At 38.7% G+C, this 24,429-nt stretch overlaps 2 protein-coding genes across 4 annotated transcripts; one reads left to right on the forward strand and one right to left on the reverse strand.

Annotated features, from left to right (window-relative positions):
• The first annotated feature begins 390 nt into the window (after nucleotides 1-390).
• Nucleotides 391-13,397, forward strand: LOC116188362. Of its 3 annotated transcripts, XM_031517664.1 has the most exons (21): nucleotides 392-813; nucleotides 1,132-1,390; nucleotides 2,202-2,307; nucleotides 2,407-2,548; nucleotides 2,809-3,073; nucleotides 3,197-3,561; nucleotides 4,294-4,367; nucleotides 5,156-5,309; nucleotides 6,709-6,895; nucleotides 7,260-7,425; nucleotides 7,953-8,429; nucleotides 8,716-8,773; nucleotides 9,797-9,884; nucleotides 10,293-10,367; nucleotides 10,473-10,556; nucleotides 11,306-11,449; nucleotides 11,723-11,801; nucleotides 12,076-12,158; nucleotides 12,275-12,329; nucleotides 12,745-12,806; nucleotides 13,068-13,397. In XM_031517664.1, exons 1-21 carry the CDS (start codon nucleotides 519-521, stop codon nucleotides 13,081-13,083), a joined length of 3,234 nt encoding a protein of 1,077 aa, XP_031373524.1. In that variant the 5' UTR covers nucleotides 392-518; the 3' UTR covers nucleotides 13,084-13,397. The 3 variants fall into 3 exon arrangements, with proteins under 3 accessions (XP_031373523.1, XP_031373524.1, XP_031373525.1); XM_031517663.1 differs by lacking the exon at nucleotides 12,745-12,806 and having other exon boundaries at nucleotides 391-813; XM_031517665.1 differs by lacking the exon at nucleotides 12,745-12,806 and having other exon boundaries at nucleotides 660-794.
• Nucleotides 13,398-13,804: 407 nt separating this feature from the next.
• LOC116188364 (ETO1-like protein 1) lies at nucleotides 13,805-20,347 on the reverse strand. The gene is made up of 5 exons (XM_031517666.1): nucleotides 19,531-20,347; nucleotides 17,396-19,117; nucleotides 16,363-16,654; nucleotides 15,125-15,434; nucleotides 13,805-14,326 (listed from the first exon to the last, which is right to left on the reverse strand). Exons 1-5 carry the CDS (start codon nucleotides 19,659-19,661, stop codon nucleotides 14,106-14,108), a joined length of 2,676 nt encoding a protein of 891 aa, XP_031373526.1. The 5' UTR covers nucleotides 19,662-20,347; the 3' UTR covers nucleotides 13,805-14,105.
• Nucleotides 20,348-24,429: the final 4,082 nt, after the last annotated feature.

Below are 24,429 nucleotides of genomic sequence, written 5' to 3' on the forward strand. Positions count from 1 at the left end.
GATACATTGCTTGATAAATTAGTCCTTGAAAAATTTTTAGTAATCTAATTGGTCTCACTAGAAGGTTTAAGCAAGTTAGTCCTGACCCATTTTCACCACTTTAAATTGTAAGGAGACTAATTAGGTTACTAAAAATCTTGCGAGCAACAACATGGATTGATTCAAACTTACGACACTTGTTTTTTTTTTTAAGTAAGATCTCTTATTCGAATATTGTGATTAGAAAAAATCCATACTATGAGAGTTTTACCATCGACTCGACTCGAATTAAATTAGTCTAAACCTATTGGACTTTTAGATAGCGGGGTACAAAGAAAAAAAAAACCTTTCGGGATCAATTTATCAAGCGTGGTATGTTTTTGGGACCAAATTGCAGGTCGTCATTTTTAATTGGATGAGGATTTGAGTCATAATATAAACCGGCTGCAAGCCAGCAACCGCCACCTTCTCCTCCGCCCTCTGCGGCCTTTGGAGGCGCAAATTTCCCGCCATTCTCCTCTTCGATCTCATGACATGATATGGCTCTTCACTCATTCAAGCCCTTCGCAGCCATTCTCTCTCTCCTCTTCGCTCACGCAGTCATCGTTGTGGTGGGGGAATCATCGACCTGCTTGACGGTGTACCGAGAAGGCGGCGCCCCGGCGGTCTTCCAGTCGCCAAAGTGCCCCCGCTGGAAGCTCTCCGGCCATGCCTCCCCTACACGCGCCTCTGCCACCGGCGGCAAGCTCTGCCAGGTGGCCGTGCTCCAGGGCAGCCGCAAGTACCAGGAGGATCGCACCTTCTGCGCTCTCGACGTCCGCATCCCTTTCCCCAGTAAACTTCATCACTTTCACATTCTTCTTTGATTGGATGGGTAATGGGGCCATTGGTGGGATGATCTTTCACGAAATCGAGAGTAATCGGATTTAGTGATGAAATTTGTGCTTCATTTTAGCGTTCGAAGTTTGCAATCATGTTCAATGGGCACAACTTCATGCAATCATCGAAAACGTGCTGCTTGTTAGTAAATATGAGTAATTCTTTCAATATTCGGAAACGCTGCTTCATGTGTAGTCGCCATGAAAACCTTTCGAAAGACGGAGTGAAGCTGTTTGTTGCTTCTAACACTCTAAATATTAATGTTGGGGGCAGGTAGTACAGGGATTAAGGAGGTGACTGTTGGAGTAATAGCTGTTTTCGATGGTCATAACGGAGCAGAAGCTAGTGAGATGGCGTCTAAGCATCTGTTTGAGTATTTCATGTTGCATGCCTACTTCCTCCTGGATTCAACCTTTTCCGTCGCATTGAAGAAATTCATGAGAAAGTTGGGGAGAAAAGGAGATCTGGATGGTCTTTTTCAAGTTCTCAATTGGCATGAAGATTTGAGTTGGCAGTATCAGGATCAAGAAAGGTGCGTTTATTAAGAAACCTATATTGCAATCAATTTTCTCCCCATGGAAAGCTTTATCCTATTCATTGCAACTTGACAATCTATGTGTCTCTCTTGGACAAATGACTCTCTTTCTGTCTCTTTTGTTACCCATTAGCGGTTAGTTACTGGTTCCATCTCTGCCTAATTAAATTAAAGGAGAAGGTTTGTATATTTCCACGGTTTTAATTGTTGCAGGCAATCATGATTACTGCACTTTCCCAAGAATAAGATTGAAATTGACTTAGCAAACCATGATCTTTTGCACTTTTCCCATGATGTTATGCTGGCGTGGTACCACCTTGAAACCACCCCTTATAACATGACGCCACCCTACACGTACACAGAGGATAAGGGCAGATGCACAGGAAGATGGGATACTTACATTTCACGTGCAGTTATGTCTGTCTAACCAGAACCTTCCAAATGATAAAACATAAAATTTTCTTAATTCGACTGGAGTATATGAACATTTGCAAAAGAAAAATGTTGAGTGGTTTATCGTAGGACAAAATATACTTCTGCAAATAATGAGGCTTTTGTTGTTGAAGTGCTATTACCAATAAAGGCTTGAATTTCATTATGTCAATACATGATTGGCGTATAGCTTGGCAAGGCCAACTATGTGCCTGTTTATCTTTGTTGTTTATTTGTCATATTATCCAGCATGTGTGTCTGTAGCAATGATTCAACTGGTTATGAAATTACATGAACGTTAACAGATGCAGTTTTAGTCTTAACACTTGTTTTATTGTCCATAGTTTTGTATGATATAACATAAGAGATTTCGCAGGGTTAAGTCCTCAAGGACAGTAGAATTTGATCATTCCTATCATTTGGAAATTCTGAAGGAAGCATTGACGAGGGCAATCCGGGATATTGATGCAAAATTTTCAAAGGCAAGTTTTGATGTATTCCACAATCATGCATATATTGTTGCAACACTTTTCGCCTGCACTTAAGTTTTGACCACATTTTTACTTTTTTCAATTGTTTAGGAAGCATCCAGAAGCAATCTTAATTCAGGATCCACAGCAACAGTTATACTCGTGGCAGATGGCAAAATTTTAGTTGCGAATGTTGGAGACTCAAAGGCTCTCTTATGCTCTGAAAGGTTCCAGTCCCCCGCGGATGCTAGAGGTTGGAAAATTTTAATTTTATACCTATACACATATAGCTCTTATACATGTCTAGGTTGAAAGGCTACTCCACCTTTATAACTTCTTAACATAATAAATATTTTGCAATACTATACTCACCGGGTTATACTTACTTTTGAGTGATTTAACTAGAAATATTAGTTTATTATTCGTCATGTGTCAGTCCATGTATTCTAGTACCGATCATATATAGTCTTGCTTCAGCAGTTCTGTGACTAATTATAAAATTACTAATTGCAGCGACTTTACTAAGATTACATCGCGAGAAAAGGCGGGGTGGTGCTATTATGCCCATGAAATACAGTGAGCACTTTAAGTTGGCTAGTTTGAATGGTTTGACGCACTTTTCTGTTCAGGAGTTAACAAGAGATCATAGTCCCGATAGGGATGATGAAAGGTCTCGAGTAGAAGCTGCGGGTGGTTATGTTCTTAATTTGAGTGGTGTTCCTCGAGTCAATGGCCAACTGGCTGTTTCACGAGCCATTGGTGATGTGAAATTTAAAAGGTGAGGGAAAACATGTGGAGCTATAAAATTTGTGGATTTTATTCTCTCATACTCACTCGTGGTTGTGGTCTCCCCAATCACCCGTTTCTGATTTCTTATTCACTTTTATGAGTTGGATGACAGTTCTGGTGTAATAGCAGCACCAGAAGTTATGGATTGGCAATCCCTCAACATCAATGATAGCTATCTGGTAGCTGCATCAGATGGTGTTTTTGAAGAATTGAGCCCACAAGATGTTTGTGATATACTGTGGGAAGCACAGGGTCATGGCAACTCAAGATCAGAGATATCTTCATCATGCTCTTACTCATTAGCTGACTGTATAGTGGAAACTGCTTTGGAAAGGGGCAGTATGGATAATATGGCTGCTGTGGTTGTGCCTCTTCAATTAAGTCTTCTATCTCGTAACATTCAACCGGGTAACTATACTGGAGGAGTTGATACAGATACCACATCTGTAGGATTAGAGTACAATAATGGTCGGTCAGGTGATTCACTGTGTTCTTGAACTTTACTGCATTATTCTACTATTCCTAATTCCTGATCATATTATTGTTAAAGTTGGCTTAGGAGATGCATTCCCTTTTCTTTTAATGATTCACCATCTCCGGAAGTTTATACGAAGTAAGACATGAAGTTTGGGTTTGTCTAGATTTGTAACTTCATTGTCAAATTGGACAAACTTTCCATGCCCTTTTTCCCGGATTGATCTCATTATTATCGCATTGGAGTGATGATTCTACTCGCTTACCGATCTGTTATTCAGGATAGAAAGAGAGAGAGTAGGGAATTAAAGTGGCTTAACCATAATTGGTTATAGCCCAGTTTTTTGTAATAAGACCTTTGTAACAGATTCCAGAATATAACTAGACCCTCTATGACACATATTTTCTAACATGATAAATAACAGTGTTTGCGAAATCAGACTCTTATGAAATGACCCTCTGGTTTAGTTTTTCTCTGCCCTAGTTATGCAATCTTTGAGATAAATAATGCTATATTGTATGGAGAGTTGTAGTATTTTGCCTATTGTCAAAGGAAAATGCTGCAATTACTAAAATGTCTTGCTAGTACTTGAAGCAGCTATATCTACTGACATGGATTGTAGATGATGAATGATACAAGGCTGCAGCTGTTTGTCTCTATGCAATTGTATGTGTACTTTAAATTTTGTAAGTTTCATCACAAGTGGCTTTTCTAAAGTTAATTTAACTGTCCAGATAAGGGCCTGTCTTCTGATATTATCGGCTTAGAGCATTTTCATCCTCATTCAATGAAGTTTGGCAGGTTGATGGTAAGCTTTTGATTTTCAGATGCTGTTATATTTGCTAATCAATTGCAAATCTTTACTCTTGATAATTGAAAGTTAAATTGTTGGAATTTTATTTATTTTTTTATTTTTTTTTTACTTTTTAAGTTGTTCATTGTTGGCTTATAGCTTAAAGAAACTTCACTTACATCCTTTTAGATCTTATTTTTGTCTTCCCATGTGAATTGTGACCACATCTGATTTCCAACAACTACCAGGATTAGACTAATTATAAGATGCATGGACTGCTTTGATAATGCAGTTGTAGTGTTATAAGCCCTTTTATGAGCATACATGTGAAGTGCACAGACGTGTAGCTTAGTTTCAGCAGGAAAAGAATAAGCATTACATGCACATTCTCATTTTCTTTATTGTGCTCTCGATCCTAAAGGTTCCTTTATATTCTCTTTTATGTTTAAAGACATCAAAGCATTTCCTCTTATTGGAAGAATACAAACTGAACCGCGGTGCTCATTGAGTAGCATGCAATAAGTCTTTAGAAAAGTAATGCAAAATAATCTTGATGTTACTTGGATGAATTGGATTCAGTAGCCTTTCGATAATCTCAAATCTGGTTTTATTTAAAAGTGTGAAATTTTCATATATTTGGATGTCTTGACCTGAAGACTAGGGGAGTGTAGTCAATTTGGTCATCCTGATCGGTAGTTCGGAGATAATAGTTCAGTATCCCTGAAGTCGTTGCAGTTTAAAATATTTTCTGCTTCATATATGCAATCAATGGCAGCACTTTTGAAGCTTCTTATCTATGACAGGTTGAACCAAAGCATGGAAGTTTTTGCTGTTTTTATTTAGCTGAGCCGCTTAGTGAAGATATGGATGATATGTTAGAAGCTCAAATTCATGATTGGAAGGAGCCTGTATATGGCCTGCCTCTGGCTCTTCCTGAAGCCCTCAACCAACAGTGCGGTATGTTAAGTTTATAAACATAGTTTAAAGGTACTAAAACTATGTTTCGAAACATGACTTTCACCTTCCTTTTGTTCTGATGTGCCGATATATATTAATTTTTTAATTGCTCACCGGGCACCAAAATTTTTGTTAGTGCCATATCATCTGGTTAAACTGAAAACATTACCAAACGATTTTCTGAAATAGCAAAAGGAGAAAAAAAAAAAAAAAAGGACCTTGGCTAATGGAGAGGGAGAGAGCTAAGCCTTGATTGCTTACAATGCTGTCCTGCAACCAGAGTAGGTGCTAGGGTGGCCAGCAATGCTGTTCTGTAACCAAAGTAGGTGTTAGGGTGGCCAGCAACACCCTGTCGGTGCCCATCATGCCGCTGTACCTCCGTTTGTCCCTTTGCTCTCACTGTCTTCCCCATTTTTGTGTCACTCTCCTCTATCCACCCCCTTCTCTCTGTTGTCTGTACCAGATGAGATGCCTGGTTATTGACGGCCTTCATTAAATACCTGTGTTTGCATAGGAAGACATTGGGCCTGATGGTGTGAGGGAGATGGGTTATATACATGTAAGAAATAATTCTCTTTGTAATTTTTTTGTTAATACTATAGCCAGATCATTGACACTAGTAAGGATTTTGATGCTCAGTAAAACTAAATAAATACTGTCGTGGCTGCATAAACGAGGAGTGGTGAATCTCTATTTTGAAACTCAATCTCAGTGTCTTTTTGGTAAATTATAAAGGGTGTTGGTTTAACCTAAAGGATAATTTTGCCAAAGAAAGTCTTTATTCTGCATCTCTAGAAATAGGCGTGCTAGTTTGTCATAGTAGGGCTACTTCTTTGTCACTTACTTTCCAGTGGAATACCCTTAGGGAATATTTGTATGGTTAACCCATCCTGTATAAACTTTTTTGCTTTCTAAGGTGAAAGCAATCTATCCAATGTCTTAATATCCCACTGTACTTGTGTTGTTTTACTACCATGATAGTGATGTGTACTGTTCGTTTAGAACAGATGAATATGCTTTAGTGGAGATACAGTTACTCTTTTAAAAAGTTATTTATCATTATAATTGTGAGCTTTTTTTCATTAATTTTTTCCAAATGTCATTTCAGCAAAATAGCTGTGTTTCTTTTTGCTAAGATAAGCAAGCAAAATATTTGCATTGGAAAAGCAAAATCAACACATTTTCCAAAACAGGCATCTAGCAAAACAAATTAAAATCATAATGCAACTGCAAATATTTTTGACAAGGGCCCTGAGGGCTCTCATTAATTTTAACCTTTATTTATAGCTTCACTCACTCCCCACCCCCAACCCCCCTCCCCCCCCCAAAAAAAAAAAAAAAAAAAAAAGTCTCACAGTTGTACTCTGTTTATGTGAATAACATTGGTTTATCGTCTCAGGTGGACCTGTGAATATTTATACCGACCAAAATTTATGCATGTACTTTGGGATGCCCAGTGAGCGAAAGGAAGGTCAATGCACAATTTCAGAAGGCTTTGCAAGGGTCCTTGCTTTGCTGGAATCAATTTCATTGCATGATTCTGATTCTAATTATGGAACATTTGAGCATGGGATCCCTGATTCTAGGTAAATGTTCTAATATTTTGATGTTTATGATGAAAGTATTTTGTTCCAGTTCTCTTTGATAAATTTATGTCATTCTTGCTATCTGCTGAGATTAAAACAGCTTAATATTCACATGTACTAGGTAAATATTTTCTTTTTATCTTCAATTTTATGATCAAAATAATATATGTTGTAGTTCTTCTTTAGTACCAGCATAACAAGGAGTCATTTGTTTACAATGACTACAATATATTGGACTATGGAAACAGTTGGGTAATTCTGGTAGATTATAAAATATTATTAAGAAGGGAAAAAAAATGAATTTCTTTAGTATTTTGTGTGATCACTTAGAGCAAGCTTTGTAGTTCTTGGACTTTCGTATCAGGTATGTACTGAAGAAAAGGTTTGGCCGTGGTTCATACGGTGAAGTATGGCTGGCTGTTCACTGGAACTGTTGTCAAGCAAGCAATTCATGGCAAAGGATAAATAGTTCGTGCACTAACTGTAGTTCTGGAGCTGATGCCAATTTGTTCATTCTGAAACGGCTAATGGTAGTCATTTTCCTTTCTCATGAACTCTTACATATCTCTTGGTCTGCATTACATGAACTCTAATTTTTCCAAAATCTAAGTCATTGTTAATGTCTGGAGTTTTATTGCACTGCAGCTTTGGTTATATAAAGTGGTCCTGGCTCTTGGTTTTGAATGTCTAAATGGGCTTTGTTTATCATATATCAGATTTATGTGGATTTATGCACTACTGAGCAACACTCAGCTTTCTACTGCCAAACTGCTCCGCTTATCAGCAATTTCCGTGATTTTTTTTTGTTAATAAATACCAACAAAAAATTTACCATTCAATTCATGGTTGATGAGACTTTCACGTTAATAAGCTGACAATGGTGTTTTCCAAATGCACATTTGAGGGCCACGGATTATTTGATCAGGAATCAAATATTTGTTTTGCTGATAGGGAATTGGTTTTTAAGACGTGCCCTTTTATTTTTTATTTTGATTTTGATGGCAATCATCAAAGTTTTATTTTACTTCTGAATTTTGATATACCAAGTTACAAACAGGTGGAAAGGGGTCGTCCTGTGTACTTGAGTGGTCTACGAGAGAAGTACTTTGGTGAAATTTTCTTAAATGCTTCTTCAACCTTGGGTGATCAGCTGTCAGCAGACGATTCATTTTTAAAACAGTCAAGATCAAATTTCGTAGAAGAGTTAGGAACTAATGGATCAGCGTTCCATGATATGCAAAAGAAGGAGAATTTTGGTCATGGTTTCGGTCTGATTACATCCCATGAAGAAGGATTGGACCATATTGCAAGATATGTGGAATCTTTTGAATCTAAATCTAGTGATGTATGGCTGGTTTTCCGTCATGAAGGCGTGTCCTTATCGAAGCTTATATACACAACTGAGCAAGTGGGAGATAAGGAGGAAGGTGAACAGATTAAACATTCCCAGGTGTTATACCCATCGAAATGGTGGAAGTGGCTGAAAACAACAGAAGGTGGGAGAGAGGAGATGCGCAATCTCATATGGCAGCTGGTATGTCAACTATTAACTTTCTTTACCTGACCTTTCTATTGTAGTGTTGAATAAAGTTTTCCACTTAGATCTTGACACTATCCTTTAGTGTTTGAACTGAGATGGCTAGGTCAAGAATGTGATATGTAATTATGTAGTAGTTAAAATTTTTAAGCAGTTTGATGTTTGTACCGCACTAAATAGTTGCTGCACATGAAAATTTCACTGGAGAAAGTTGAGCTGGTATCTACCTTTATTTTATATATAACTCATTGTGTGTTGTCTCTTCTCTCCACTACTTGGTCAGCTCATGGCGCTCAAGTCTTGTCATGACCGTAATATCACTCACAGGGATATTAAGCCTGGTAAGGGAATGTATCTTGTAATGCTCATCTCACTATGAATAGTTTTAAGTCAAAGATTTCTATAAATGTATAAATCTGGTTGTTCTGTTTCAAGCATGATTAAGCTACAGAAAATAATCAAATAGACCCAAGTTATATGTTTAGTTTTTCTCGTGATCGAGATGCCTGCATAATCCAAAACTAGAGTGCTAAAAGTATGGTTTTGTAAAATGTCCTGTATGCTTTACGTGTTGAAGGTTTCAATCGTTTATCCTCATCATGATCATCCTGTTCTTTGAATAAATTATAGGACTTTTTGCTATTTTATTTTACCTCGAGTCGTGGATAGTATCCAATATTCTTTGTAGATGTGTTGTAGTTCTTCCTTTTCGTCAAATCAATGGGTGAAAAAATGAGCTTTCCATCGTATGTTTTCCTGAGAGGTCTGTCATATCCTATTTTGTGGTGAATGATGCTCAAGAAGAGTGGTTTTGTAGTAACTCTTTTAAGTGTGATTCTCTAGAGCATTATGTAAGAAGCTAAACAGGAAATTCATTCTTTCAACCATTGAAACAAATTGTGCAATCAGATGCAAAGATTTACATGTGAAGTTATAAAGACCCCCCTTGGTTTTCTCTCTCTCTGTCTTTTAAGGTTTTAATATCTCTTTCTGCAATATTGAATAGGTCCTTGTTGAATGATTTGAAAATCAGACCTAACACTGAAGTTACTGATTTCGAGTTTCTGTTCACAGATCAATACAACAATCATTTATTTAGTGTTATGCTGAACGGCATTTGCTCATTTTCCTTGCACTATATTGATAAGTATCATTTGGTAATTGCAATTATTTTAGTGCAATTTTCTGCTGGTCAAATTGCAGTGCTCCATCTGTGGTCATTCACTAGCTCTGTACTGCATGACACTTTTTGTTCGTCTTTACATTTCCCATCAGTTTATACAATGATCTTCAAGAAGCTAAATGCATGGATGTGTTTAGTTCTTTGGATTTTTTTTTTTTTAATAATAACCTTGATTTTGCAGAGAATATGGTGATATGTTTCGAAGATCAGGAAACAGGCAGATGCATGAGAGAAGGTCCAAGTCAGGACAAGAATTATACCACCAAAATGTGTGTACAGGATTCATGTTGTTGTCCTTTGAGAACCATATTGACAATTAGAAGCTTTCACTTTATTTATGATTGCGGCATTCTGATTGATTGCATGTTGATCTATTAGATTTTAAACCATTGGAATCCGGAGAACCTCTCACTTAATCTGAACTTGTTCATAACTTTGATGTAGTTATTTGCTTCTGCTGCTCTCAGGGCCATTTATAGTAGACTATAAACACCACGGACATTATATTTAAGTTATGGTATTTGTTTTACTCAATGATTGTGTTTTAAGGTCCAGTGTACATAAATGCTTATTATTATGCTGGTAGAATCTGTTTTCTAGTTGCTCGACCTTTTCTTATTTTAAGGCTTGGCTACTCTACTTAAAATTGCCCTAATTTTTTTTCCTCGCATTTTTAGGAGGATTATCGACTTTGGCAGTGCAATAGATGAATTTACTCTAAAGCATTTGTATGGGTCTAGTGGCCCTTCAAGGTACCTACATCAATGCTGTTTCCTTCCGTACCGGGTTGTGGGATTGTGTAGTCATATAAAAATCAGTGCTTGTTTGCTTTCTCAACTGTTTTCTTCCTTTTCCAGAGCCGAACAAACTTCAGAATATGCACCTCCTGAAGCTTTGCTCAATACTACTTGGTATCAAGGGCCAACAAGCATCACCTTGAAGTATGTGATTCTTTTGCTGATGGTTTTTCTGGATAGTAGTAGATGCCCACGCATGTATACATGCGGGTATAGACCATCTATTATTCTATCATATTTATTCTTAACACCGACTAGTCACTGTTCCTTAGATACTAACTAAATATTACTTTTGTAGTTCAAATTATTGTTAGACTTGACTACACACTGTTCCTTAGATACTAACTAAATATTACTTTTGTAGTTCAAACTATTGTTAGACTTGACTACAGACTGTAGAAAAGAGCCAGGAGCTGGCGCCAGATTATGTTGAAAATAATAACAGCGAAATTGTAGCTAAGTATTAGGTTTCTAAGAAATTATATATTCTGTAAAAGATCAAATCTGTTCATTCCACAGTATTGCATATTCAAATTATTCACTAATTTAATTAAAAGATCCAATTAAGAAAGAAAAATGAAATTATAGGAAAAAGAAAGACCTAGCTCCAGCTATCAATTTATGAAAATACAGAAAAATTCGTGGATATGTTTTTCATGTGAAAAATATATTTTTCAGTCAATAGAAGCAAATCATATTAGATTCGCAATCATCGCTCTTGAATTTGTTGCTCTAAAACTTATTTTCGTGTAAGGTATTTATTGTTCGTACTCTCAAGTTTCGTCTCTAACTTATTCTTGATAAATCTTTTTTATGCAACTTTGGTATTCCTTTTATTGGCAATTCCATATGTTGTTACAATCATTAGCTAATTTGCTGCTCGTCATAAACAGGTACGACATGTGGAGTGTTGGTGTCGTGATCTTGGAATTGATTTTGGGTTCACCAAATATTTTCCAGATAAGTCCTTTAACAGCTGCCTTGCTAGATAGGCATCTTGAGGGTTGGGATGAAGGTTTAAAGGAACTTGCATACAGGTTCTTGTTTCCTCTCCACTCCATCCTCTAAGGAAAAGTCAAAATTTGTCTGTAAAGTAGTGATTAGTTCTAAATACTGTCTTGGTTTTGAAATATAATATCCAGTACGCAGTGTAAATTAAACCGTTAATTTTCATTTGGTTAGTGTCATCTTCTATCCAACAAAAGCAGAAGCCACAACCAACATAGGTGGAATGTTGTCCAATTTGGGACAGGAACCTATATTTTGTTGCCTTTTGTCATTCTGTTCTGACTATTCTTTAACTATGCCAGGCTTCGGTCATTCATGGAAATGTGCATCTTAATCCCAGGAAGTTCCTCCAAACATCGTTTTGGTGCTACGATATATGGTGTAAGTTTACTATCTTCTGTTTATCCAATCCATATACTCTTTGCTATCTACAGCATGTTGTAGATTATCGTTATTATTTTCCGTTTGGTTCATTTGCCTTTTCTTTTTTCTGGGGGGGTGGGTGGGGGTGTGGGGAATATGCTTTGCTGATGCATGTTGCTAGTGCTACTACTACCTCTACAATGAATGAAATGAATGAATGAGAGAATTTAAAGGTCAATTTTTGCTTTCAGAAAGGAATCATTGTATCTTTTTATTTGTTTGGATGTTACAGAATGGAGTTTCCCCAGCATCCTGGAAATGCTCGGAAGAGTTTTTTGCTCGTCAAATAAAAAGTAGAGATCCCCTAAAACTCGGGTCAGTTTTAAGCTACTGCGCATGCCCACTGAAGCTGTAGATATCAGCATTTCTTTTTTCCAATTGTCCCTGCTTAGACCATGGTTTGTTCCTTATAATTTTCCATATATTCGCAGTTTTCCAGATGTCTCGGCTCTGCGATTAGTGCGCCATCTCTTACTATGGGACCCAGTAAGTTCTGCAATTTCGTTAACTTGATTGTTCATGCCTTGGGCTGGCCTAGCTTTTTGTCATGTTTGCTAAGGAGAAATTGAAATAATGCATGACAGAGTGGACAACCTAATATGGCAGATTTCATCTCATCACGACATATATATTAAGATAATATTCCCAGTGAACTGAATTGGGACTGAAACATATATTAAACTTTTGAGGAACTTCCAAGATCAGTTTACCACACATGAAACTTTATTAATGTCTCATATAGTGAGGTACCAGTCATTCTTTATTTGTTATAATTTTGGGGTAACTAGTGTCCATTGAATTGACAAAATGAGGACTTAAATCTTCAACTACTCTAGATTAGCTTAAGCATGGATTCTGTGTGAAACTGATGCATACTTTTGGAATGCAATGTGTAACCTAGGATGATCGACTGAGTGTTGACGAAGCCATGCAGCATCCTTATTTTGAATCTCTCTTGAGGAGGTAATTAAATTAATGGTTATGGCATATGACATGGCTGGTGGATTGCCCTTGTGCTGCCAAGATTACGAACCGCCCACTTAGCCATATTTAGCATATCAGATCAAGCACACAAACATGACTGGTATTGCTTGCTCAAAATTGGATAGATGTTATGAGCAGCGTGCTCCGGCCCAGTTCAAATAACACTCTCCAGAGCATACAAGATTCTATTGCAGGTTGGTGTTTATTCTTCACTGAATCTACATCGGCTTTTTTCAACAGCAAATCAACTTGTTGAGCAAAATTTTGCTCGAGTGCCCAATGCAAAAGGAAATGGTTTGGTCTTTCATCTCTTCAAGGTCTCGTGATAATCCCTGGCAAAGTAATTCTGAAAATTCAAGCTACTTTTGCTAATCAACTCCTCTGTTATACTTGTACTCTTGTACACAATCACGCGATGCCTTGGTTGTCTTTGCTCTCCACATTAGTTGTTTTCTCAAATAGGGAAAGGCATCATTCAGGATATAGAAATACGATACTTCTGCAGTACAATGTTTCTGCTTGTACAGACATGTAAAGATTTTCAAAATAGAATTTCTTTGTTTTCTTCCATGCCGTGCGCCAACACGATTGCTGGCTTCTCAATTTTTATCTCTAGCAATGTCAAAAGGTTTTTCGTGCATCCAGCATTTGATACGACAATGTGATCAGGGAATGAAACGGCATGACATAGATATAGCATCATTAAGTTTGTGCAGGCATCGCTCATAACCATTTCTGTTTCGAGAATTCATAGCAGAAAGCTCTCTGTTTTGAGAAAGCGAGCCATTCCGAGTCTGGTTAAGAGGGAATAGAAAAAATTTAAAACTAAAAGTCAATACGATTAACTTGAATAGATGCAGAATGTAACAGTGAGATTAGGACGTGAGTGCATTTCAAGCAAGGAATTGTTTACCCTTGCAAACATATACCAAGGACAATGCTTGCATGACAAGGCAAGCAAAATAAAAGAATAAAAATGCAAAGATAAAACATCTTTTAAGCAATTTTCATTTCATCATACTTCAATATAACATTGGCAAAAACACTGTAACAGGACCGATACCTGAAATTAAATTATCGGAAGAAAAATAAATATTACAAGGCCAAAAAAAAAAGAAAGAAGCCAGGATGGCATGGTCCCGTAGACGACAATAATACATGCACAAGCCTACTATACACTATAAACTTCAAAAAGGAAAAGAGAATCAATTTTTCTTTGCAAGTGTGTCCCTCTTCTTTCTTTCCTTTTACCTTTCTGCCTTTCTCGGGCCAGAGATTTTACGGCTCATGGCTGTTTACCCTACTGTGCAGCTCGAGCATCTCTTGGTGGTAAGGGTCCACGCAGAGAGCTGCTCGGCAGTCTCTTAGGGCTCCCAAAACGTCGCCAATGTGCTCATGAAATGCTGCCCGCAAGTGGAGAAGGTGGAGGTCCGCCTTGAACGCGATTGCCCGTGATAATTCCGCAATCGCCTCCTTCTCCTTGTGGTTGTCCATTAACACTGCCCAAGGCACAAAGAGTTCAGGTGAAGCTAAAGAACAGATCGTTCCTATATGTGTTTTCTCACGATAATCCCTTGACAGACCAGCTCTCAGGATTCATTAGAAATTCGATTAGTTCCAGGAAGCTGCCTGGTTACCATTCTATTCTGCATTTCCATTCCTCACCCAAAACTTATTGCAAAACCACCACTGATATTGCCAATAATTTTCAGAATAGCTGTTCCAGGTCCCTCATGCCTCTCAGAGGGGGGAAGATTAGCCTCCCCGAGAAGGCGTTCTCCCTGAGACAATCCCTGGCCTGATAAGGCCAAGCTCGGTCTAGACAGAGAGATGAGCTTGGATGCCTCCCTTGATGATAAGTGCGGAAGTGGGGGGCTACATAGGAAAGGGGCTATTTCGAAAATTATGGAAATATCACAAGAGATCCTGTAATCTTTGAAGATATTGGAAACTGAAAAATGGAGCAAGTATTTTGGAAGCAAACACCTTTATGGTCACCTCTAGTAACCATTCCTGGTAGGACCATCAACCGTAAGGTCAGCTGAAGATAACGTGATCTGACCCCTGGATCACTTGGTCATTTTAAGTGTGCATAGGATTTTCTGATGGAAGCAAGGCAACCGTATCCACAAGCAATGCATCAAATGAAATTAGCATGTCTAACAATAATGCTCTTTGTTATTTCATCTTTTATAGCTGATTTTAGAACTAACAGGTCGACTTTCAGCTCCAAACACTCCGAACTATTTTAATCAACCATATATTGCCGAAGAAAGGTGTGGAAGAATCGGTCTAACCTGCAGCCCTGTATCTGTAGGGGTAAACCCGAAGCGGGTCCAACTTCGTTACCATCTCAAGATCCGACTTAGCGAGCTCACGTTCACAATACTCTGACCTCTTCTCATATGCAGAGGCATTATTCCGTGCCTTCTCAATCAATGTAGTCATCTCCTTATAAGCTGCTGCCTTCTCGTTCCTGAGGTAATACACTCGAGCGAGGCCCTGGTGGGCCCTAGTATGACGGATATTGAGGGCATTGACGTAACAATCAGCTGCTAATTCTAGTTTCCCGCAGTCAACATAGATGCTCCCGAGATTGTTCAACGCCTGAAAATGGTACAGCATGCATTTGAGATCAGCCGATAGTCAAATCTCTCTTTTTACCACTAAAGGTTCATTTAAAACCTGGCCTATATCAAACTTATTCTCCAGAACTATCAAATGCAAAGTACTATAGCAATCTCATCTCTATTATCAGAGGCGCTCGCTGATCAATATCAGATAATTTTTCGCTGCATGGAAGTAGCGGCTCTCTTCTGATTAGTCCCAATTCAAGATTAATACTGGTAACAGACAGCTGAAGGAGAGCTCTAAATACAATACTTAAAGCAGAAGTGATATCCCAAAGACCAAATAAAGTTCAAGCATTCTTGTCATGTAATCTAAAAAATCTCATCAGAGGGATACCCATATGTAACCACTGACAGATGGAATAGGAGAATAAATCAAATGTAAGGGAAGCTGCTAAAATAGTAAATATATATTGCAAAGGATTGTGGTCTGACACACTTGGAAGGTTGGGGCAATGCTTAATAGCAGCAAAGACAATAAAACAGTGAGAAGCATGAAATGGTAAACTTGAAACAGCGATAAGTGGTAGAATGGTTGTCTATGGGAGTATAACTGATAATCAAGAACTTCCTCTTCTGATTTTCAGATTTACAGTTAAATTAGAAACTTCTTTTATGCTCGACAGCAATGAAAGTAAGCAAGTTGGTTGCTTTCAATAAGAAGGCAAATGAAGCAAAGCGGTGGTTTTCTCATCCATTACTAGAACTATTGCAACAATCAGAAGTTTGAAAAAAAAGAAATGCATTAATTACCAAGAAAAAAGAAAGGAAAAGGAATTAAATCTATCCACCACCACTTAAAAAGTCCAACAGAAACAAGTTAATGTGGCAGAAGATACTTCATTACAGGTCAATTCCATAACCAAAATGAAAGGCGTGATGAACTGAAAGAAAAGAGGGCATACCTGACCCTTACGAAGCCTATCAGAGGGACACTTAAGAGCATCTTCAAGTAGTGAGACAACAGTTGACGAACAAGATGGATCCTGACTAGAATCTGCCAAAGCATAGGCCTTCAAGAAGAAAGCCTCAAACGATCTCTTAATTTTTATGGACTCCTCCGCTTTCTGAAGGCCTTCCTCACAGTGCCCTGTGTCATATAATATCCAACCCTCATAGACTAGGCGTTCGTGTTCATCACTTGCATGCTGGCGAGCTAATTGTAAGCTTCTCATTGCTGCCTCAGGACAGTTCAACCTAGCATAGGACAATCCAAAGCCTACGTGATGATTAAGAAATAATATAGAAGAAATCAGCTAATAATAAACTTTTCAACTCCATACAGGCTAAGCATGAGGGTTAAAGCTAAAAATAGCTGTACTTTGATTAATGTGTCTACTTTGACCTAAAAAGAAAGTGAATTTTCCAGTCATATATCAGAGGAAACTATGATGCAGAAGAAGATTGAGTGAGACATACTCATAAATGAAAATATGTCCTGCCATAGAAAGATAGATTAATCTTCACATTATAGATAGTTTACATAAATACAAATTGACATTGTAAACCAATTTTTCTTTTTTTTGCATTAAAAGAACTGGCCAAAAAACCCCTTTTACCATTACTTTCAGAAAACAATAATTGATTAATGATTTGCATGCTTTCATCAAAAAGGCTTGTTAAATGCAATCCAGCACGTACTACCTTATTTTTTGGTTATTAAATGAAAAGAAACCATGAAACAGCGACAACTTTCTACAATAAAACGGAAGGAATACTAGCAAACATTTGATTGGAAAATTTGGGAATGGCGTCCCTAGGCTAACTCCCTTCTCCAATATCATTAATGTTTTAATGTAAACGTGCAACATATGTACTTCCAACAAAAGGCTTACAGCTACCAGTGATCCATAAGCTGAACCTAAAATATCATGTTTAAAGATTCACATAAAAAAATAATAAATAATAATAATAAAAAGAGTCAATGCCTCAGTGTACCTCAGAAGAAGTAAAGACTGTCTGAAGTACAAGACACCTTTTGGCGCATCGGACTCGGCAAGCATCTGGTAGATAACAGACAGAGACCCGATATCATCCACTGAAGACCACCGGGCATACAATTGCATCCAACAGTCGGCTGTCATCCAGTTCTCAACATGCTCCCTCACAAGCGTCCTGAGCTGGAAAGCTGCCACACGTCCCTCGAACATCCTGTAGTCTGGGGACAGAGTGAGGATTGCCTGTACATCGCAAATTGCTGATTGATAGTCCTCGATGACAAGGTAGAAGCAGAAGCGTAGCTCAAGGCACTCTAGAGCAAGCTTAAACCCTAGGACTCGATTGATCTCCGAGAGTGCACCCTGAACATCTTGCTTCCTCATCAAGGAAGCAGCCCTGTACATGTAAGGGTATGTGAGTGTAGGATCCAGTTTAGTCGCACTCTCAAGGTCTTCCCACTTCTTGTCCCCATCACAATATAGTGATCTTTCCTGGTGCATCCATCCTAGAGGGCTCTCGGACTGGGATGAGATCACAGAGCTAAGCTTCTCATATGACCATTGACTTTGACCCTTCATGTAAGATAGTCTTGCCAATCCCACAACAGAGTAAACATGGCCTGCCCTGAAGGCTTCATCAAAGAGATTTTCTGCCTCATCAAACTCCTTTCTCAAGAGTCTAACACAGCCTAATTGGTGGAAAGCTAATAACCTCTGTCTCTCATTCTCAGCCGATTCCAGCATTTGTTCGAGAAAACAAGCCGTCTTGTCTGACCTAGGGTCGAGGTTCATAGCAACTTCACCTAACAAACAGTATAGCGAGAAAGAAGCTGGCCCCGCCATGATCAACCTCTGCTGCCTATTAGCATTGCTAAATATTTGGACCACCCTCTCATCACTCAAACAATCGGGGAGCTCATGGAGAAACACTTGCAAGCAGGAAGCAGCAAGAACGCGGGAGTCCTCTTCGAGAGCGTAGTCCATGAGTTCCACTGCATCATCCCTTGAAGAAACGAGAGATGCGAGCTTCCTGTCGCATACATCTTTCAGAGTTTCGCAACAAAACCTGTTTGCGAAAACCAGTATTTCCAGCAAAAGGTCTGGAGGAACTTCGTCCAAATTGCCTGTCGAGCAGAATTCACTTATAGCCCCCATGCTCAAAGCAGAGATGTTGTTCTCTGACAAATCTATGTCTTCCAAAAGTGATTCTGTGAAGCATCCATTAAGCATCGCATGAAATGGAGCGGAGAGGCCAGCAATCTTCTGCCTATTGCAGACTATCCTCTCATCCCCAATCCTGAAGACCACATTCCTAGGAGCAGTATCACCATCTAAGGAAACATTCTCCTCTGATCGCACACTTACATCAATCGGAAGCAAAGAGGCAACATCCATGTGGCCAAATTCTTGGGCACACTTACCACAAGTTCCAAGCAAATCAGCAATAAGCTCCTCTCCTTGTTTCTCATATTTCAACCAAGCACCAAAGACGAGCTTCTCGTGAACAGAGCTTGCCTTTTGCCAAGCTGCACGTAGGCTCCTTCTCATCAATTTGCCTTCTCCAAGGCCCCTGAAGACCTGGAACTTCAGTAAGTATAGGTTGGACCTCTCTTGAGGAGGGCAAGTCTCTAGTTCTTCATGGATGTGTGCTAAAGCTTCTACATAATCAATGGGTTTAAAATATGGCAAAATTGGCGGCTCAGGGACCTTGATCAAAGATTCTCTGCAGCATCTCAAATTAAACCAAAATATTGTATTAGTAAATTTTAGAGGGAAGATGGACAGAATTTCTCTCTATAAAGGAGAACAATTTGTATACACAACTGATCGGAGATTAATATATTATAAATACAGGCTTCCATCGTCTTGCTTTATCCTTTGATGGGTCCCAATAGTAGTTATACCGAAATTTCAAATACATTGTGATCCCCACAGCCCTTCAATTGCCTCACGTTTAGGCCTGCATATATCTATGGAAACCCACCCATATAAAGATAACAATAGAGATCTCAAAGCAACTCGTAATGGCTGTGCTTTTAGCACAAAAGGGTTCCAATCTGACAGCCATAAGAATTCGAAAGAAACGCACGCGCGCGCATGTGTGGGTGTGTGAATATCAAAAGAAGATGAACTTACATTGAGGAAGAAAAGGAGTGCTGAGAAGAGGATTTGGAGAGTTTCCCTCTCTCAACTTGAAGCCAAGACTGTGGATTGAGGGCATTGAGCTGTGTCTCTTTATAGGATTCAGAGGGAAAGAATGTCCTCATGTGGCATAAGAGATGGAACAACTCCCAGATCTCCACAATAAACACACTAGGGTTTCTCTCAGCACAAACAAACAATCAAAACAACCCCAGAAATGGAGAAAAATTCTCCTCCCCCAACACCAAATTAGAAAAAACAAAAAACAAAATGTCTACTGAAATTTACACTCTCAGCTGCTTCTACCGATGACATGATCCAACCCCAGATAGAATGATCCAGCACAAGATGGAATTAGGGCTTAACTATCCTCCCTAACCTTAAAAAAACCGAACTTTACGCAGAAATCTGCAGCAATTCCAAGCGATTGAGGGGGGAACGAACGGAATCGAACCTACAGGGAGCTGAACGATTAGCAGCAGAACAAGAAATGGCCCAATACCCACCAACAGTTTGCGCGAGATCTCTACCAAACCCACATTTTACCCCCCGAATCTACTCAAGATAGTCCAAAATCAGAAGAGCGAGAGAGTGTGTGTGTGTGTGTGTGTTGAGACGACGAAGAGAGGAGTTGAGCTGAGACCCACTTTACTTCGATGATGCAGAGAACAAATCGGAGGGGAGCGGAGGATTCTGTGCCTGCACAGAGGCGTGGCGAGATCAGAGTGCACGACACAGATGCAGAGAGAGAGAGAGAAGAGAGAGGAGAGAGAATCCAAAGGGGAAACTTTTGTTTGTTGTATTTTTTTTCTTTTTTTTTTTTTTTGCTGCGTTTGCTTTGGTTGGGTAAATGGGAAAAGTATTTTTCTTTTTGTCGTCGATTTCTTTTAATTTTCGATTTTATTTTTTGTGGATTCATTTGGGCCCCGGGGGGCAAGATTTACGACAGCCGTTTTTTTTTCTTTTTATAAATTTTGGTCCGGAAAAGTACAAATATGTAATGCACGACAAGACACAGAGCAGAAGTGATCTGAACGAGCGGGAAGAACTGATTGATTAGGAGAAGCTGATATAAAACGGCATCGTACTCAAAGTGAGACCTCTCTACCAAATCCATGATTTTTTACGTTTAGGCCATTTTTTGCTTGTAAGATATTTGAAACATTAGCTGGGATTCGATTTTGTTAGGGGAACTGAAATTCCAGAATTATTTGTTTGCTTTCCGGGATTTGTGTTTCACGGAAAATTTCAAAATTAACCGAATTCATTTTGGGTCAAGCATAAGAAGCAGCTATAATTTTGATTTTGTTATTATACTAGTTAAGTGACTCTTGCGATGCACATATTTACTCTTTTAATGTTAAATGCAACAATGTTTTTAAAGTAACATCTTGATATATTATATATCTTTTTCATTAGTATCATACTAGCTCTTATAACTTAAAACTTACAACCACGTAAAATTAAGGAATATTTGCACGGTTGGTACAGAAAGATTTGAAAAGTTGCACAATTGGCACAAAAGTTTTGAAATTCCACAAGCAGCTCAAAAACTTTGAAAAACGCATCAATCAAGTACATTCCGTTAATTCTAGACTAACGCCGTTAGTTGTTGCTCACGTGGCAGATGACGAGTCACATGCCATATGACGTGGCAGCTGACGTGGACCAAATTGAATCTGAATGGCGAGTGGTGGAGAAAAAATGTGACATGGCAACGGAAGGGTTTTGATGGTACAACAATTTGATGTAAAAAAATTTGCATACCGTAACGTACTGATGCAAAATTTTTTCTACTTTTAGCTTATTAGTATAGAAAGTTTGCTACTGTAATAATTACGCAACAGAGCGTATCGTTACGTAACATATTAGTACAAAAAGTTTAGGACACGTAACGGATTGTGTAAAGTTACAATGTTTTAGTGTTTTTTTTGCAGGTTGTGACATTAATCTCTCTCTCACATGTATCTCTCTTCTCCCTCCTCTCTCTTCCCACTGAAATCTCTCTCTCGTGTCTCTCTTTCTTCTCTATCTCACTTTTCTCTCTTCTTTCATTCATCTCCATTGTTATCAGAACCGGACCGGCCCGACCGGTTTGACCAGTCGGACCGAAAACCGAACCTATGATCAGTCCGATTCACTTTAAAAATCGAAAATGCATAAAAAAAATCGGGGAACCCAAAAAACCGGTCGATTTTTAGATAAACCCAGTGAACCCATTTGAACCGGCCGGTTGCATGGGTTTAGAAATTTTAAACAGAATCCGACCCGAAATCCTCCCCTCCCGACCCGAGCGAAAATTGCAGAATGCAGATCCTACCCTAGTCGTCTCCTTCAATTCTTCCTTATGTTCTTCATCTTCATCAGCTCATCTTTAGAGTTCATTTTTCTTCCTTCCGCTCTGATTCTTCTGATTTCTGAATCCGCCATCGCTCTTCGCTCCTCTAATTCTTCTTCTCCTTCGAAGCCCCCTCGACCCCAGCGGAAATTGCAGAGTTGAATTGCGAAAACCCTAGTCATCTTCTTCATTCTGTTCTGGATCCATCGTCGCTCTTCGCTCCTCTGATTCTTCTTCTCCTTCTCCTTCCAGCAGTAGAGTCGACCCAGAGTTTGGAGAATCAAGGGCAGAGTCGACCCATTTTGGTTCGAGCTTCCTCTCCCTCTTCTCCATTGCTTGCGGTTGCGGTGACAAATTGAACGTCCCTCAACCCCAACGCCACGACTAACCCCATTGTCACTCCCTGCTTCACCACCCGCAACATCTCATTTAAAACTCCGTTTTTGATCGACACCCACATCACCAAACCCGACAACACTTCCGATTCCGGGTCTTCGTCCGCCCAAGGCGCAGTTCGGAGGAATCAGGTTCCTAGTGGTAAGCCGCGGAGTGCTGTCCTCGAGATCAAGAAGCCCTCAAATGAAATTGGAGCTTTGAATGGGTAGAAAGGGGATGAAGGGGATGGGATTATCCTGAGACGCTGTGATTTGGGTAAGGGGAGGTGGGTGTATGATGAGAGCTACCCACTGTACACGAACTAGTCCTATCCATTCATCGATGAAGGGTTCAACTGTGGAGGGAATGGAAGGCCTGATGTTGGCTACATGAAGTGGAGGTGACAACCTCATGACTGTCAAATCCCAAGGTTGAAATGAGACATCCTTTGGTTCCATGTCCTGTTTGTCTGTGGGTTGATTGAATGAAGTTGTGTTCAACTTTCTTACTTGCTCTGTGTGTATGATTGTTTAGGTTCAATGCGATCAGAGGGGACATTGGTTGGTTGATTTTGCAAAGTCGATCCATTTTGGTGATGAAATTGCTACACGGATGCTAATTTGTTTTTTATTTGGTTGATGTCGGTGACCTTGGTTAGGAGGAGTTTTCAAGTTGGAGTTGTTTTTACCGGAAGAATATCCAATGGCTGCACCTAAGGTGATTCAAGTTGAACTTCTGTTAATTGGTACTCGCTTGTTCCTGGTTTATGCTTGTTAATGTTTTTCCTGAGTGGATTTCGCATTAAGTGTAACAGAAAACATAAATTAAGGCTGTCCCAGCAGTGTTAAATTTCTTTTTCTCCTTCTTTGATCCTATAATAATGATTGATAATGGGAGAAAACTGAGATTCCATCTCATGCTTGTCTTGTTAAAAGGAGTAACATTTGGAACTTTGGTGATATGGGAGGATTATGACTTGAAATGTTCTGAAGTTCCTTAATTATAGATAGCAGATGATTACTTTTGTTAGTAGTGAAATGTTTTGAGGTTCCTTAATTATAGATAGTTGTCAGTAGTGTAACAATAACGGTTCAGAATCTCGTGGTGATTATTTTCTGAACAGATCATTCCGGTTAGTACCTTCATAAGGAGACTGTAGGACCAATTTTTTTCTTGTATTTTTTTATATATTTTTTTAAAAATAATATTTATTTAATTATTTTATAATTAAACATACGGTCCGACCTATCAAACCCCCGGTTAAACCCATAAACCCATGAACTCATGCCTCGGCCGGTTCGATAACACTATTCATCTCTCTCCCCACCCAGATCTCTCTCTCACATCTCTCTCTTGTCTTTCTCCTCTCTCTCCGCCACCTTCTAACTTTACATAATCTGTTACGTGTCCTAAACTTTTTTTATCAATATGTTACATAAGGATATACTTTTTGTACGTAATTATTAAAGTAACGACTTTCTAAACCAATAGGTTAAAAGCATAAAACTTTTTTGCACCAATGTGTTACAGTATGCAAAATATTTTGTACCAAATTGTTACACCTTCAAAACCCTCACATTGGCACGCCATGCTTTTTCCTACTACTCACCATTCAAGTTCAATTTGGTCCACGTCAACTGCCATGCCAGATGGCATGTGACACGTCATCTACCATATGAGCAACAATTGACGACGTTAATCCAGAATTGACGGAATGCACTTGATTGATAAGTTTTTCAAAGTTTATGTACCATTAGTGTAATTTTAAAACTTTTTGTACTGATTATGTAACTTTTAAAACTTTTTGTACCAACTGTATAATTTTTCCTAAAATTAATTACAAGAATATCTAATACTTTAATTTTAATGAAACTGTTGGGCATTTAGTTCAAGTATTATTAGATTACAGGAAAGTGAAGATTGGAGAAAAAATTTCACTATGAAACCTTTTTTTCCTAGATTGTATGTCGAAATGTAATATTATTATGTTTGGTAAATTATGTTGGATTATGAAAAATGTGTGTGATAATATAATATATGATTTATTTTTAAGTATGCCTACAAGACATAGCATGAGGAAGACACACGAAGTCTCTTGTTCAATGCCAAGTATTACAAACATGCTTAAGTTTAACAAGTTGCTTGGCCGAGACTCTGAGCAAAATCTCTATCCACGCATT

This window comes from Punica granatum, chromosome 8, assembly GCF_007655135.1.
Source record: "Punica granatum isolate Tunisia-2019 chromosome 8, ASM765513v2, whole genome shotgun sequence".
NCBI classification, from domain to species: domain Eukaryota; kingdom Viridiplantae; phylum Streptophyta; class Magnoliopsida; order Myrtales; family Lythraceae; genus Punica; species Punica granatum.

Coding starts and splice junctions, on each gene's coding strand:
- LOC116188362 (XM_031517663.1), top strand. CDS start 519: ATGGCTCTTCACTCATTCAAGCCCTTCGCAGCCATTCTCTCTCTCCTC. Junction 8,430..8,715: donor GCAATCTCATATGGCAGCTG/GTATGTCAACTA, acceptor CTACTTGGTCAG/CTCATGGCGCTCAAGTCTTG. Junction 10,557..11,305: donor CCAACAAGCATCACCTTGAA/GTATGTGATTCT, acceptor CGTCATAAACAG/GTACGACATGTGGAGTGTTG.
- LOC116188364 (XM_031517666.1), bottom strand. CDS start 19,661: ATGAGGACATTCTTTCCCTCTGAATCCTATAAAGAGACACAGCTCAAT. Junction 19,118..19,530: donor CACTCCTTTTCTTCCTCAAT/GTAAGTTCATCT, acceptor GAGATGCTGCAG/AGAATCTTTGATCAAGGTCC. Junction 14,327..15,124: donor CTACAGATACAGGGCTGCAG/GTTAGACCGATT, acceptor TGCCTTGGGCAG/TGTTAATGGACAACCACAAG.